Source organism: Trichosurus vulpecula, chromosome 2, assembly GCF_011100635.1.
Source record: "Trichosurus vulpecula isolate mTriVul1 chromosome 2, mTriVul1.pri, whole genome shotgun sequence".
Taxonomy (NCBI): Eukaryota; Metazoa; Chordata; class Mammalia; order Diprotodontia; family Phalangeridae; genus Trichosurus; species Trichosurus vulpecula.
In genome coordinates this window covers 263,774,551-263,788,191 of record NC_050574.1, presented here as the reverse complement: position 1 = coordinate 263,788,191, position 13,641 = coordinate 263,774,551, and the positions used below count along the sequence as shown (strand labels likewise).

Here is a 13,641-nt window from a genome sequence, read left to right as displayed (position 1 = left end):
AAAAAAGTAATATTTTTATTTAAAATCTTAATAGTAAACAAATTTAATTACTTATACATTTTGAGATTCTAAGGTATCTGGTAAGTATAATTATATTTAAGAATTATATATCCTTTTCTATGGATTTAAAAACAGAAACATTTATATTGATTAATAGCGACCTTTAAATTCACCAGATAGTTACATTATGTCCTGGAACTCAAACTTAGGCTACAGGGATGGACCAAGGCATATAGGACTTAGGGTCATCTCGTGGAATCTAAAAGACAAAATACAGATTTTTAAAAGCAATATTAAGAATGTTTTAAAGGGGAAAGTTAAAACATTCATTAAACCCATAGAACTGATTGCAGTTTATTTGAGCTGTTATCCATACACAGTGTTTTAAACAATTCAGACAGTAAATCTCAATGGGACTGATGCTGCCATGAATATTCAAGAGGGGTTATCAGCATCTCCCTAAGGCTTAGAGGAAGAAATGTCCCTCAGGACCTAGGAAGGCAATACCTTCTCTGGGAGTCCAGGTCATGCCTGAGACCCCAACTCCAAATTCTCCCATTTGCATGGTGGCTAAGAATAGCTTTATTTTTGTTTTTCAAATTAGTGCTAAATTTTTTTAAACATGCTATTATTTCAGAGAAGAGAGGTTTAGACTTTGGGAAAGAGTGCAAGACTAGGATTCAGAAGAAGTGGGTTTTAATCCCATGTCTGTTATTAATTATCTACATGATCCTGAGCAAATCACTGCTTCTAGTCTTCTCCTTTGGAAAACGGAAGAATTGGACTAGGCAATTTCAAAGGTCCCTTATGGCCATAACATTCTATAAGTAGCCAAGATTCTCAGTTGTAGATCACTGATTTAGTGGAAGTAGGTGAATTAACATAGTTTGGAAGGGTCTTGATTTAATTTCCAGGAAAAAAGGTGGCTCAAAGTCATTACAACTGCTAGCAAAACAATAGTTCTAATGGTGCTTACTCATTTCAGTAGCTCATGACTTATCAGATAGAAGGAAAATATGCTGCCTCATTTGTTTCTGGGGACTTCAGGAGGAGTTAGAGTTCCTGAGCTTTGTCCACTGGTGCCAGCCATATGTTTGGTTTGTAGTTAGTGTCCCCTGCTTCAAACTTTTCCCTTTTCTAAGTCTGATTTGGCTTTCCACAAGAGGAGGTTTCTTTTAAATGGGAAATTCTGTGCCTCTTTTGTTGGAAGAACTTTGATTTAATGACACCATGTAATCAACCTATAATCAATATCACCAATGCATGATGTGTAGCTCTAGGCAAGTCACTTAACCTCTGTTTCTTCATCCATAAAATGAGGATCTTCATCTTGCTTTTTTACAGCCCTTCAGCAACTGTCCCTCACTTACCTTTCTAATTTTATTATACATGACTTTCCTACCCACTCTAGAGGGTCTAGTCAAACTGGCCTTCTTGTGATCCCTCATATATAATATCCCAACTCCTTTGCACTGGATGCCTCCCATGCAACTTCCTCCAAACCTCAGCCCAGTAATCACCTTCCACATGAAGCCTTTCTTGATTCCCCCAGCTATGATGCCCCACATTCATCTTTTATTTATTTTGTATATATTTCTTTATGCACATGTTGGCTTTTAGGATAGAATATAACCTTTTGAGGGTAGAGACTGTTCCATTTTTATCTTTGTATTCCACCACCTCGCCTATTACCTGGCAATAGCAAGAGCTTAATAAATGCTTGACTGACAGACAGTCCAATGATAAGGGCGATACATCAGAGAAGGAGCAATCATTATGGGTTGGATTAGAAGGGAGGAAGTTGGACTTGTTTTAGATCCCTAACTAAGAGCTCACATTCACATGGCATTTTAAGGTTGACACTCTCCTAACAGCTACCATCTGAAGCAGGTAAGACAAGTATTATCATTCCACTTCAAGAGATGAGCAAACTCAGTTTCAGAGGTTAAGTCACTTGCCTAAGGGTGCATAGCTAATAAGTGTAAAACACAAGGTTCAAATGTAGATCTCTTGGTTCCAAGATCAGTGCTCTTGCTACTGTGTCATGGTGTCTCTCTTGATAGACAGACAGAATTTGGAAAAAGCTTTTCTTTTCAGAACAAGCCAGTGTTTGATGGTTTTATTTTCTTCTTCTTCCCTCCTCACAACCACTAAGAAAGGGACCTGGCTGCTTGACGCTAACTCCTATTGCCTTCCTTCCTCAAGCTAAGAAGTTGCAGAGAGGGCTTTGATAACAAGAGAAAGAGGTTGGGGAGAATGCATAGACAGAAGGAAAAAAAAGAGAGCTCCATACCAGGTTAGTAAATTTATCCACGCAAATCATTCGAATCAGCTCAGGGGTTGCAGGGCTGCTCATTGTAAAAGTCTCAGTAAGGCCTCTCTCCTTTCTTGCTGCAGTCACAGCATCATGTATGGCGAAGAACACAGATGATCCAAGGAACATTCCTGACTCACCTAGGCCCTAAGAGAAAGCAAAGTTGTTTGGAGCTGTGTCTCACATCCACATCTAGAACAAACAATATTTAGACAATAAAACCATCAATATATTAGCACAGGTAGCCACTTCCTTGATAGCCTTTAAAGGATGGTATAGGCAACCCACATATGAGTTAAGTCAGAAGACACAGGTCTTCTGAGGTTAAGACTGATCACTGCATTAATCAGAATTCTGAAGCCCTTTGCAGTTCTTCTCCCTTATATTCGTACAGTAATCACATAAATTGTTCTCCTAGTTCTGCTTATTTCATTATTTTTCTGTTCATATAATTCTTCCCAAGTTTCTCTGAATTCTTCATATTCCTCATTTCTTACAGCTCAGTAATATACCATTACTATCACAAATGAAAATTCGTCAAGCCATTCTCCAATCAATGGGCATCCAACATTCCTTCCAATTCTTTGCTATAACACTGTGCTGCAATAAACATTTTCATATACATTGAATCTTTCCCTCTGTCCTTGACCTACATGGAGTATATCATGCCTTGATTTTTGACTCAAAAATAATGTGCCTAGACCAACTGACTTCAAATCCAATGTACTTTTCCCTTGCCACAGGTCTCAGGTTTTGTTCTTGTTGTAGAAAAATAGAAATATACCACTTGGAAAAGACAACTCTCTCAAAAAAAACTTGAACAAATTTAGAGATGTTTATTGTGGATGTAGTATGTGGACTTGTGCTTTGAGCTATCAAGGATACAGAGGTAAGTAAACAACATTCTATGTTCCATCTAAATGGGAAGATTGGGCATCAACATATGAAAATGTAGTTAATATTAGGGCTTAGATTTCACCCCGATTAATCTTTAAGATCCTAAACTTCAAAGTTCCCCTCTCTGACCTTTTTCATAGAAAGGCATGATAGGAAAGATTTGGGGTTTGAGAAGATGAGTTTGTTTTAGATATTATAATTTAACTGAACTTAAGTATAATATCCAGGTATAAATGTCCAGTAGACAGTTGGGTATGATCTGGAGCTCAGGAGAAATTCATGGGTGGTAGATATAGATTGGAAAGTGGTCATTAAAGCTATGAAAGAGAAGATACCAGAGAGATGATAACTGAAGTCACAAGACTACATGAAATACTAGTCTGAGAGTAAAATTTCAGATTCATATTTGTCTGGACATTTCTGGACATTACTGGACATTTCTACCTAGGTACACTAACAAAATCTTCAAACTCAATATGTTTGAAACGAATTCATCTCTCTCTTGACTTTCTGTCACCATCACTATAATTCTCTAATTCACTTGTATTTAGAGCTTCAGGCACTGATTTTTGTCTCTTTCTCATTCAATCATCTATTCCAACTGTAAAATACCTCTTATATTTCTCTTGCCACCATTCTAAAGTTAGACCTTAATTACCCATTACCTGGATTCTTGTTCAAAGACTCCTTCTGGTCTTTCTACCTTCAATCTCCTCCATCCAAACCAATTAATCTTCTATACTGTTGCTAGATCAATCTTACTAATGCAATGTGATAAATAATAATCATGTAATCCTCACCTCAAACACTTTCAGTGACTCTCCATTGCCTACTAAATGAAGCGGGTACTCCATCATTGGAGCTCAAGGCCTTCATGATCTGGTTCCAACCTATCTCATCTCACACTATTCGCCCATGCAGATATATATAGCCACACACATTCATTGTTCTGTGTTCCATGAAATAGTGCTTATCCTGAATTTTTTCCACTTTTATGCCCTGAAATACCATTCTAACCCATCCCTACCGATTTTAATGCCATCCCTACCTATTTTAAGTCCTATCCATCCTTGAAAATCCAATTCAAATTTCACTTTTTCCATTAAGCCACTTTCATGTATCTCCTATCTTTCTCTTCTGAACTCTTTTTTGAAAAATCATATTCTATTCTGCACAGTATTTGTGTACATTCAATTTGTTGATGTTGTTTAATAATTCAGTCATGTCTGACTCGTTGTGAATCTATTTGGTGTTTTCTTGGCAAAGATACTGGAGTGGTTTGCCATTACCTTCTACAGCTCATTTTACAGATGAGGAAATGGAGGCAAATAGGGTTATGTGACTTACCCAGGGTTATACAGCTAGTAAATGTCTGAGGCTGGATTTGAACTCAGATCTTCCTGACTATAAGCTGGGCACTCTATCCACTGTCCCACCTAGCTGCCAAAAATCAACCATACCTTTCATTATTGGATCACCTGTTCAAATTTCTTAATTTAAAGTACACAAAAGTATGCCTTTTCCAGACGTATGCCTTTTGAATTGTCTCCATTAAACAAATTATCAATGATAATCAAATGAGGTATATAGGAGGTGCTGAATAATTAATTGATTAACTGGCAGAGAACTTCCAGATCTATCATCAGGACATTAAGTTCTGAACTACTCCTACATATACTGACATTATCATCAGGACATTAAGTTCTGAACTACTCCTACATATACTGACATTATCATCAGGACATTAAGTTCTGAACTACTCCTACATATACTGACATTATTCTGATGCAATTTTTCCTCCTCATAGTCAATATTTTAAAGGATCTGTGATCTAAAGATTTAGATTAAAACTCACTTATACCTTCTCATTATGTCCTTCTCTCCCAGAAATTTCCCACAGCAGATATACCAAACATGCTGAGGACCTTCTTCTAGAGCCTTTTAACCTGCCATGTGTATGAGAGGCAGCATGGCATAGTAAATAGAGAGAAAACCTAGAGGCCAGGAAGACCTAGCTTTAAGTCCCACCCCTGACATACAATGTCTGTGTCACCCTGGGCCAGTCACTGAACCTCTCAGCACTCCAGGCAACTTAAGATTACACATTGCAACTACATGAGAGCATTTCCTCCCCTCAGAGTGCCCCATACCAGGGAAATCACAGGATTAATCCCTATCTCTATGTTCACTTTAGAAATGACAAGAAGCAGTTCTTATGTTTAGATTCCTTCATTAAATAGACATTTTTAGATTCAAACAAATTAAAGTCAAGGATGCTTACCTTAGATGAGTAGATCGCGATTGGGTTTTTTGTTGATGTTAATAATGAAACATTAAACTGCTCTGGGATATCAGTGATTGAAGGAATTTTGTATTCATTTGGGCTTCTGGTGTACAGGACTCCCTCAGGAGAGTATTTCAGTTCTTCCAAAGTATAAAGTCCAACCCCTTGGGTAAATGCACCTTCAATCTAAAAAAAAGAAAAAATGGGCCTTGCTAAATATTTTAATACTTATACACTTCAGGAATCCATGCCTTTTGTCCACATGGGTTCTGCCTCCACTGACAAAAATGTAACCTCCTCCTAAGCCTTAGTTGCTTAGAAATATTTTTTAGTTTCTATGATCAAAAATATGAATTAGCTTATGGCCAATCTAATGATATGGCTGGTTGAATTTAGTGAATCTGTTCTACAGGTATTAAAGATATATTCCATCAATAGGCCTTTCCATGAAACCTTTCAGCTTGCAAGGATCAGTCAGAATCTGTGCTACTCTGGGTGATCATTGGAGAAATCAGGGTAATCTCCACACCATGATGGGACACTGGAATGGGACTTTTAAGCATATTTTATATTTCAAAATCATGGAGTGGGCAGTTGAGGATATCACTTTAGATCACCTTCTAAATAGTCACAAAAAAATTCATCTTCTTATAACCAAAAGAGTGGCAAGCCTCTCCAAATTCAAATCCTTCCTAGGTTAGCCCAAGCTACAATACTCTTGGCAACCTGGATTGCCTCCATGCCACAATTAGGCATTGGAATAGGAGGTTTGTGGATATTTTATACAGTATAATAATATCTTACATTAAAATATTCACACTCATGTGTGTATATGTACATATATGTATATATATGTGAATATATACATATGTGTGTATATATGTATACAAATATACATATATATAATTATCTTGCTTGATTCTCACAACCCTTTGAAGTAAACATTTTATAGTTGAAGAACCAAGTTCAGAACATTTAAGTGACAGCACAATGTAAAGTAGAAGGTATAATCATAGAGCCATTAAGGACATGGGTTAAATCCCTTATCTGATAGTTATTCTGTATCACTATGAACAAATCAGTTAATTCCTCTGGACCTCAGTTTCCTCAATTGCAAAGTGTGAATTTAATAGCCAGAGTACCTACCTTACAGAGTTGTTTGTGAAGGACAAATTAAATAGTATATGAAGTTCTTTGAAAACTTCAAAGCATCTTATATGTTAGCTATTAAATAACTAACCTGAGACATCAAAGTAAGTAAAAGAGTTTTAATATCATCCTACATTTTCTGACTCCAAACCTATTCCCACTTACTCTATGCCTCAGCTACTCCTGTGGTATGACAGAGTGATAAACACAGTGAAATTCCTGTGAATTTCATATTCCTAGTTAAAATTTTACTATTTCAGAAGAAAATTGAAAAGCATTCAGGATGTTCTGAATTATCTTAAAAAATAGCATTATGCCCTAATATTAGCAATCAACTCTTTTTCATACCTTACTACTCTTTTTCAGTTATTTTCTTTCTTTCTCCTTGCACCATCCTCTCTTTTTTGGGGGGTTGCGATGAATGTTGGATTAGCTATTATCCTATCATGAGTTAGACAGAAGTGGCTGCTCTGTTCCACAATGAACTGTGAGTGGGATGGGACAAAGCCAGCATGGCACCTTTACCAGCTCAACTTTTCTGTTCTCCCCTAAAATCCAATTTAGTCAATTGAAAAGTACAATTTAAGATCAAATCTAGGTAGGTTACTAGAACACTAAAACTACTTGAAAAATTAAGGAGCTATGGAATGTCTTATGTGGTATGAAGGAAGGATTCAATAAAAAAAGAAAATCATTATGATGGTGGAACTTTCGAGTTTGTTTTAAAGGATACATATCTGCTGGTCTGTTAGCTGGAATACTCAGGGGAAGCACATGGTCCTTTTCATGCATACTTCACAGTTCAATTCAAGGGCCACCTCTTCTCTTTACATTTGCCTTATCCTCAATTTTCCTTGACTACATGTATTTGTTTTTTAAATACCACCCTCTATTAGAATGTAACTAGAATGTATACAAGTTTCTTACCACAGGCATTCTTGTTTTTGTCTTTACATTCCTAACACCTAGAATGGTGCTTTAAAAGGTTTGGGGTGATTTGGGGATTTTGTTTTGTTTTGTTTTTGTTTTTATTTTTTAAAATAATATTTTATTTTCCCAATAATACATAAAGACAATTTCTAACATTCATTTTTTTTAATTTTGAGTTCCAAATTCTCTCCCTCTCTTCCTTTCCAATGCCCCAAGTTGTTAAGCAATTTGATAGAGGTTATACATGAGTGATCAGGCAAAACATATTTCCTAATTAGTCATGTTATAAAAGACAGACCAAAAAAGAAAAAAAAACACAAAAATACAGAAAGTGACAATACTATGCTTCAATTGGCATTCAGACTTCATCAGTTCTTTCTCTGGAAGTAGATAGCAATTTTCATACTGAGTCTTTTATTATTGTCTTAGATGACCATATTGCTGAAAATACCTAAGGCATTCACAGTTGATTATTATCAATATTGCTGTTGCTGTGTACAATATTCTCCTGGTTCGGTTAATTTCATTTTGCATCAATTCATGTAAGTCCACATTTTTCTGAAATCATTTTTTCCTCATTTCTTATAGCACAATCTATCACAATCCCATACCACACCTTGTTCAGCCATTCCCCAAATGATGGGCGTCCTCTCAATTTCCAATTATTTGCTACAACAGAGAGAACTGTTATTAACATTTTTATAAATAGGCCCTTTTCCTTTTTTAAAAAAATCTCTTTGGGAATACAAACCTAGTAGTGGTGGTACTTGATCAAAGGGTATGCACAGTTTGATAACCTTTTCCGCATAGCTCCAAATTGCTCTCCAGAATGGTTGGATCAGTTCACAACTCTATCAACAGTGTATTAATGTCCCAATTTTCCCACATCCCCTTCAACTTTTATCATTTTCATTATCTGCCATATTAACCAATCTGATAGGCATGAGGTGGTACTTCAGAGTTGTTTTAATTTGCATTTCTCTAATCAGTAGTGACTTAAAGCATTTCTATAGATAGCTTTGATTACCTCATCTGAAAACTGCCTGTTCATATCTTTTGAACATTTATTAACTGGGGAATGGTTCTTATTTTTATAAATTTGACTTAATTTTTTATTTATTTGAGAAACAAGGCCTTTTGGTAAACTTGATTTTTCGGTAACTTTTGGTAAACTTTTTTCACAGTTATGATTACTAATCATTTATTTCCCTCCATCCTACTTTTCCCCCTGTTTATCTGACTCTCCTCTTTCATTCTGTCCATCCTCAAAAGTGTTTTGCTTCTGAATACTGCTTCCTGCAATCTGCCCTCTCTTCTCTCAGTCCCACCAACAAACACCTTTCTTTTCTTCCCTTCCTCTCCTACTTTCCTACATGGTAAGATAGATTTCTACCCCCAATTGAGTGTATATGTTATTGCCTCTTTGAGCCAATTCATATGAGGGTAAGGTTCCAGTGATCCTCCTACCACTTCCCCCCATTTCCCTCCACTGTAAAGCTCTTTTGCACTTCTTTTATGTGAGATAATTTATCCTATTCTGTCTTTCTTTTTCCCCTTCTCCCAGTACATTCCTCTTTCTCACTTCTTAATTTTTTTTATAACCCATTCCATCATATTCAACTCACACCCATGTCCTCTGTCTATGAATACTCCCTCTAATTGTCCTAATGATAAAAAAGTTCTTAGGAGTTACAAGTATCATCTTCCCATGTATGAATGTAAACAGTTTAACCTTATCGAATCTGTTATGATTTCTCTTTCTTCTTTACCTGTTTATGCTCCTCTTGAGTCTTGTATTTGAAAGTCAAATTTTCTATTCAGCTCAGATCTTTTCATAAGGAATGCTTGAAAGTCCCCTAATTCATTGAATGTCCATTTTCCCTCTGAAGAATTATATCAGTCTTGCTAGGTAGATGATTCTTGGTCATAATCTTAGCTCCTTTGCCCTCCAGCTTATCATATTCCATGCTCTCCAATCCTTTAATGTTTAAGCTCATAAATCTTGGGTTATCTTGACTATGGCTCCACAATATTTGAAGTTCACAGAATCTCTGAAATCTACTTACTCCTAAAGGGCATCCATTGACCATAGATTAAGAACCTCTGCCCTAAAGTCAGCACCCTTAGGGAAATCTGTAGTCTCTCTTTCCTAGTTATAGCACTAAGATGCAAAATATTGCATCATCCTGACTGTGGCTCCACAGTATTTGAACTTGTCTCACTGCCTGAAGTATTTTTTCTTTGACTTGGGAACTCTGGAATTTGGCTATGATATTCCTGGGAGTTTTTGTTTTGGGATCTCTTTCAGGAAATGATCAGTAGATTCTTTCAATTTCTATTTTATCTTCTGATTCTAGGATATCAGGGCAGTTTTCCTGGATAATTTCTTGAAATATGATGTCTAGGCTCTTTCTTTGATCAAGGCTTTCAGGAAATCCAGTAATTTTTAAATTCTCTACCTCAAACTTTTTCCAGGTTGGCAGTTTTTTCTGATGAGATATTTCACATTTTCTTCTATTTTTTCATTCTTTTGACTTTATTTGATTGATTCTTGAGGTATCATGGAGTATTAGCTTCTAATTGCTGAATTCTAATATTTAAGGAATTATTTTCTTCAGTGAGCTTCCATACCTCTTTTCCCATTTGGCCAATTCTGCTTTTTAAGGAGTTCTCTTCAGTAAATTTTTTTATATCTTTTTTTTTTCCATTTGGCCATTTCTGCTTTTTATGTAGTTCTTCTCTTTGGTGAATTTTTGTGCCTTTTACCATTTGGCCTATTCTGGTTTTTAGGTTATTTTCTTCAGTATGTTTGTGCATCCTTTACTAAGCTGTTGACTCTTTTTTTATGATCTTCTTGCATCACTCTCATTTCTTTTCCCAATTTTTCCTTTATCTCTCTCATTTGATTTTTAAAATGCTTTTTTAGTTCTTCCAGGAATTGTTTTTGAGCCTGAGACCAATTCACATTTTTCTTTGAGGTTTTGGATGTCATAGTTTTGACATTGTCTTATCCTGAATCTGTTTTTATTTTCCCTGTCACCATAGTAATTCTCTATGGTAAGGTTATTTTGTTGTTGTTTGCTCATTTATTAGCCTATTTCTTGACTTTTAACTCTATGTTAAAGTGGAGATCTGCTCTTAAGGTGGCAGGGGCACTGTCCCAAGTTTCATGCCTTTCTCGCTACATCTCCCAGAGCTAACTTTGGGGGCCTATAAGTTTTCAGTTCTTCCAAGGTGGTATTATATAAACAGAAATGTAGTCACTGCTCTCCTGGCCTATGTTCTGATATGTGAGCAACCATAAGCACTCTTTTCAGCCCTAGAATTGCGACCAGGGTCCCCACCTCCCAGTGGCCACAAGCTCTGGTGGGCTAGTACTCCTTCTCATCCTGGGACTATGACCCAAGACTCTGGACCAGATAAGTGTAGGGGCAATGCAATAGAGTCGTGCACCTATTACTAGTAAAGGGACCTCTATAATCTCCTTCTGACCAGTTGTCTGACCTCCCTTACTATCTGTGAGCTGAAAGCTCTGCTATTGCTGCAGTTGATTCAGTCACCCCCATGGACTGCTGCTTGTTTGCTGGAGCACAGCCTGTGCTGGAGTGTGCTCTACTTTCACCCTTGTTCATCTCACCTTTCCTGCCAACCCTCTGAGTCATCTTGGGCTGGAAAATTGTTTCACCCCATATTTTTGAGGGTTCAGCTACTCTAGGTTTTATTCTGAGACATTATTTAAAGATAGGAATTTTGGAGAGCTCAGGAAAGTCCCTGCCTTTTCTCCCCAACCTTGGCTCATCCCCGTTTGATTTTTTAGAGTGCATATTTTCTTATTCAATTCAGACCAATGTTCTAACTTTTTGAGATTTTGGTGGATCCTTTTTATCTTCAAATGTATTAGCTATGCTATCTAGCTTTACATCAGTTGAAAACTCAATAAACATGACAACCATTATTTTATCAAAGTTATTGATAAACAAAAATTCACACAGTAAAGGCTAAGCACAAATCTCTTTGGCATTCTACTACAGGCCTCTTCCCAAGATGAAAATGAACCATTAATAACAATTCTGAATATGTTTCTCCAATGAGTTCTGAATCTACTTAACATATAACCCCAAACATAAAAATTAACAAAGAGACTTTGTCTAATATTTTGTTAGCATTAAAGTAAACTATATATGCAGTATTCTCTTGATCTGCCAATATAGTGATTTAGTAGTCCCTCTGGGTTTTCTAAAACTAGTCTTTCTCCTGATAAGCTAGCTCAGCCTTAGACATTTCTTTTCCTCCTGCCTAGAATACTGTTCTCACCCTCACCCTCTGTCCATGCCTGCATGGTTAACAGTCAAACAGAAGTGCCTGCTAGAGATTCCAACTTCCACATAAAATCAACACTCTTCTTTTTATACCCCTGATCTGCCCTTATGCCATGGTGATCAGCAGGCCTAGGAGTTCCACTCATCAAACCCAGTAGAAGTGGCAAGAGTTTAGTGTAACAATGCACCAGACCTAACAGGCAACAATACACAGTACTACTGTGGATTCTCTCCTTTTGCCACAGTCCAGAGATATAGTGCCTGAAGCACTGGCAACATCCCTAGTTGCATCTCTTCGTTATTCTTCTCCACAAAGATGTACACTTACTGGATTTGCTCTACTATGAGATTCAAATACTGCTCTAATTTTCTGCTACAGTGACTCTCTTCATATTCCTGTCACACCCACAATTTTCCCACCTTTGAAGATTGCAATTTAACCAACACAGCTTTCACTGGATTATGTTAAGAGGTACTAAATAAAGACCTTTTATTTTTAAGGCTGAATTCTATCAAGACATTTATAAGTTCCCAAGCCCTTTCACTGGGCTGGAACAAAGATTAATTATCCATCTAAAAAATAATGAAAAGGACTTAGTCTGACAGGACCTGTTCCTAATGAAGCAATGCCTGGCACTTTGCAATCCCTACTTCTTTTCTAGGTGCTCTCTAATCATTTTTTTAATAATATTAGGGATCTAATTTTATATTTGATTCTCAATGTTATAGGGAGTCATGAGAGTTTGTTGAGTGGGAGGCTGACATGGTCAGACCTGCACTTTATGAAAATCACTTTGGCAACTGAGTGGAGTATGAATTAGGAAGAGGGGAGGTTTGAGACAGGGAGACCAAGTGATAGAATACTACTGTGCTATAAGAAATGATGAGCTCAGTGATCTTAGAAAAGCTGTGTTGGTAAGCAAAATTGGCTCCTTAGCACTTAGTTCAACAAGTGCCCTTGAAGAGTTTGGCTTTTGTTTGCTTTGAGTAATTCAGTGTATTTCATTGAGTCTTACTAAGTGCTAAGACCCAGGCCCAAATCCCTATTAGGTGTAAAACCTTAGTGGGTGTGGATTGGCAACTAAGGTGGGGCCCAAGGTGGGGCTAACTCCAGGGGCTAGTTTACATGTCTGGAACAGCAGAGGCTCTTAGACCACGTGGGTTTAAATCGCCTCTCTGTGACAATTTTAGGTCACATGGGTGGGTCACATGTGTGACTCACCCCTGATGCTGAAAAAGATATAAAACCCGGAGTTGGCCTCCTCTTCCTTGGAGCTCTTTGCCACAGCAGTGGTGGCGCATGCGTGGCTCTGGGCCAGCCCTTGTTCTGAGCTCCCAGGCTGAACCTAGATGTTGGTAACTATGAATCTGTATTGGGTCTGTCTGTTGATGTTTGTACTTTGTTTGTAATTCGCTCTGAAGTTCAGGGTGCTGGCTTTTTCCCCTGAACTAAGTGAATGATATTTGTATGCTGAATTAAAGTAAGCTTGTCAACCCCTTCACCTTGCTTTCCTTAGTTAAGTAGATCAAAAGAACTTGTGTTCTTGGCAGCTTTCTGGGTGCTGGCTGTGGGTGGATCTTACACCCCCACAGAAACTGCTAGCCGGATTGTTGAAACAAAAACATGGAAAGACTGGCACAAAATAATAAAAAGCAGATAATAAATAATAAAAACCAAATAATAAACAAGCAGAAACAAGAGAACATTGTATACAGTAACAGCAATATTGTTTTAAGAATGACTTTGA

General features: G+C 37.1%; 1 protein-coding gene across 4 annotated transcripts in view; it reads right to left on the bottom strand.

Annotated features, from left to right (window-relative positions):
• Positions 1-205: 205 nt before the first annotated feature.
• LOC118837935 (aldehyde oxidase 3-like) overlaps positions 206-13,641 on the bottom strand; it is a 103,442-nt gene continuing 90,006 nt past the window's right edge. For all 4 annotated transcript variants that reach the window (XM_036745088.1, XM_036745087.1, XM_036745086.1 and 1 more), the window contains exons 33-35: positions 5,493-5,681; positions 2,294-2,461; positions 206-259 (exon numbers count right to left, since the gene is read on the bottom strand). In XM_036745088.1, coding sequence (XP_036600983.1) covers positions 206-259; positions 2,294-2,461; positions 5,493-5,681 — 411 coding nt within the window. The remainder of the gene's footprint in view (positions 260-2,293; positions 2,462-5,492; positions 5,682-13,641) is intronic.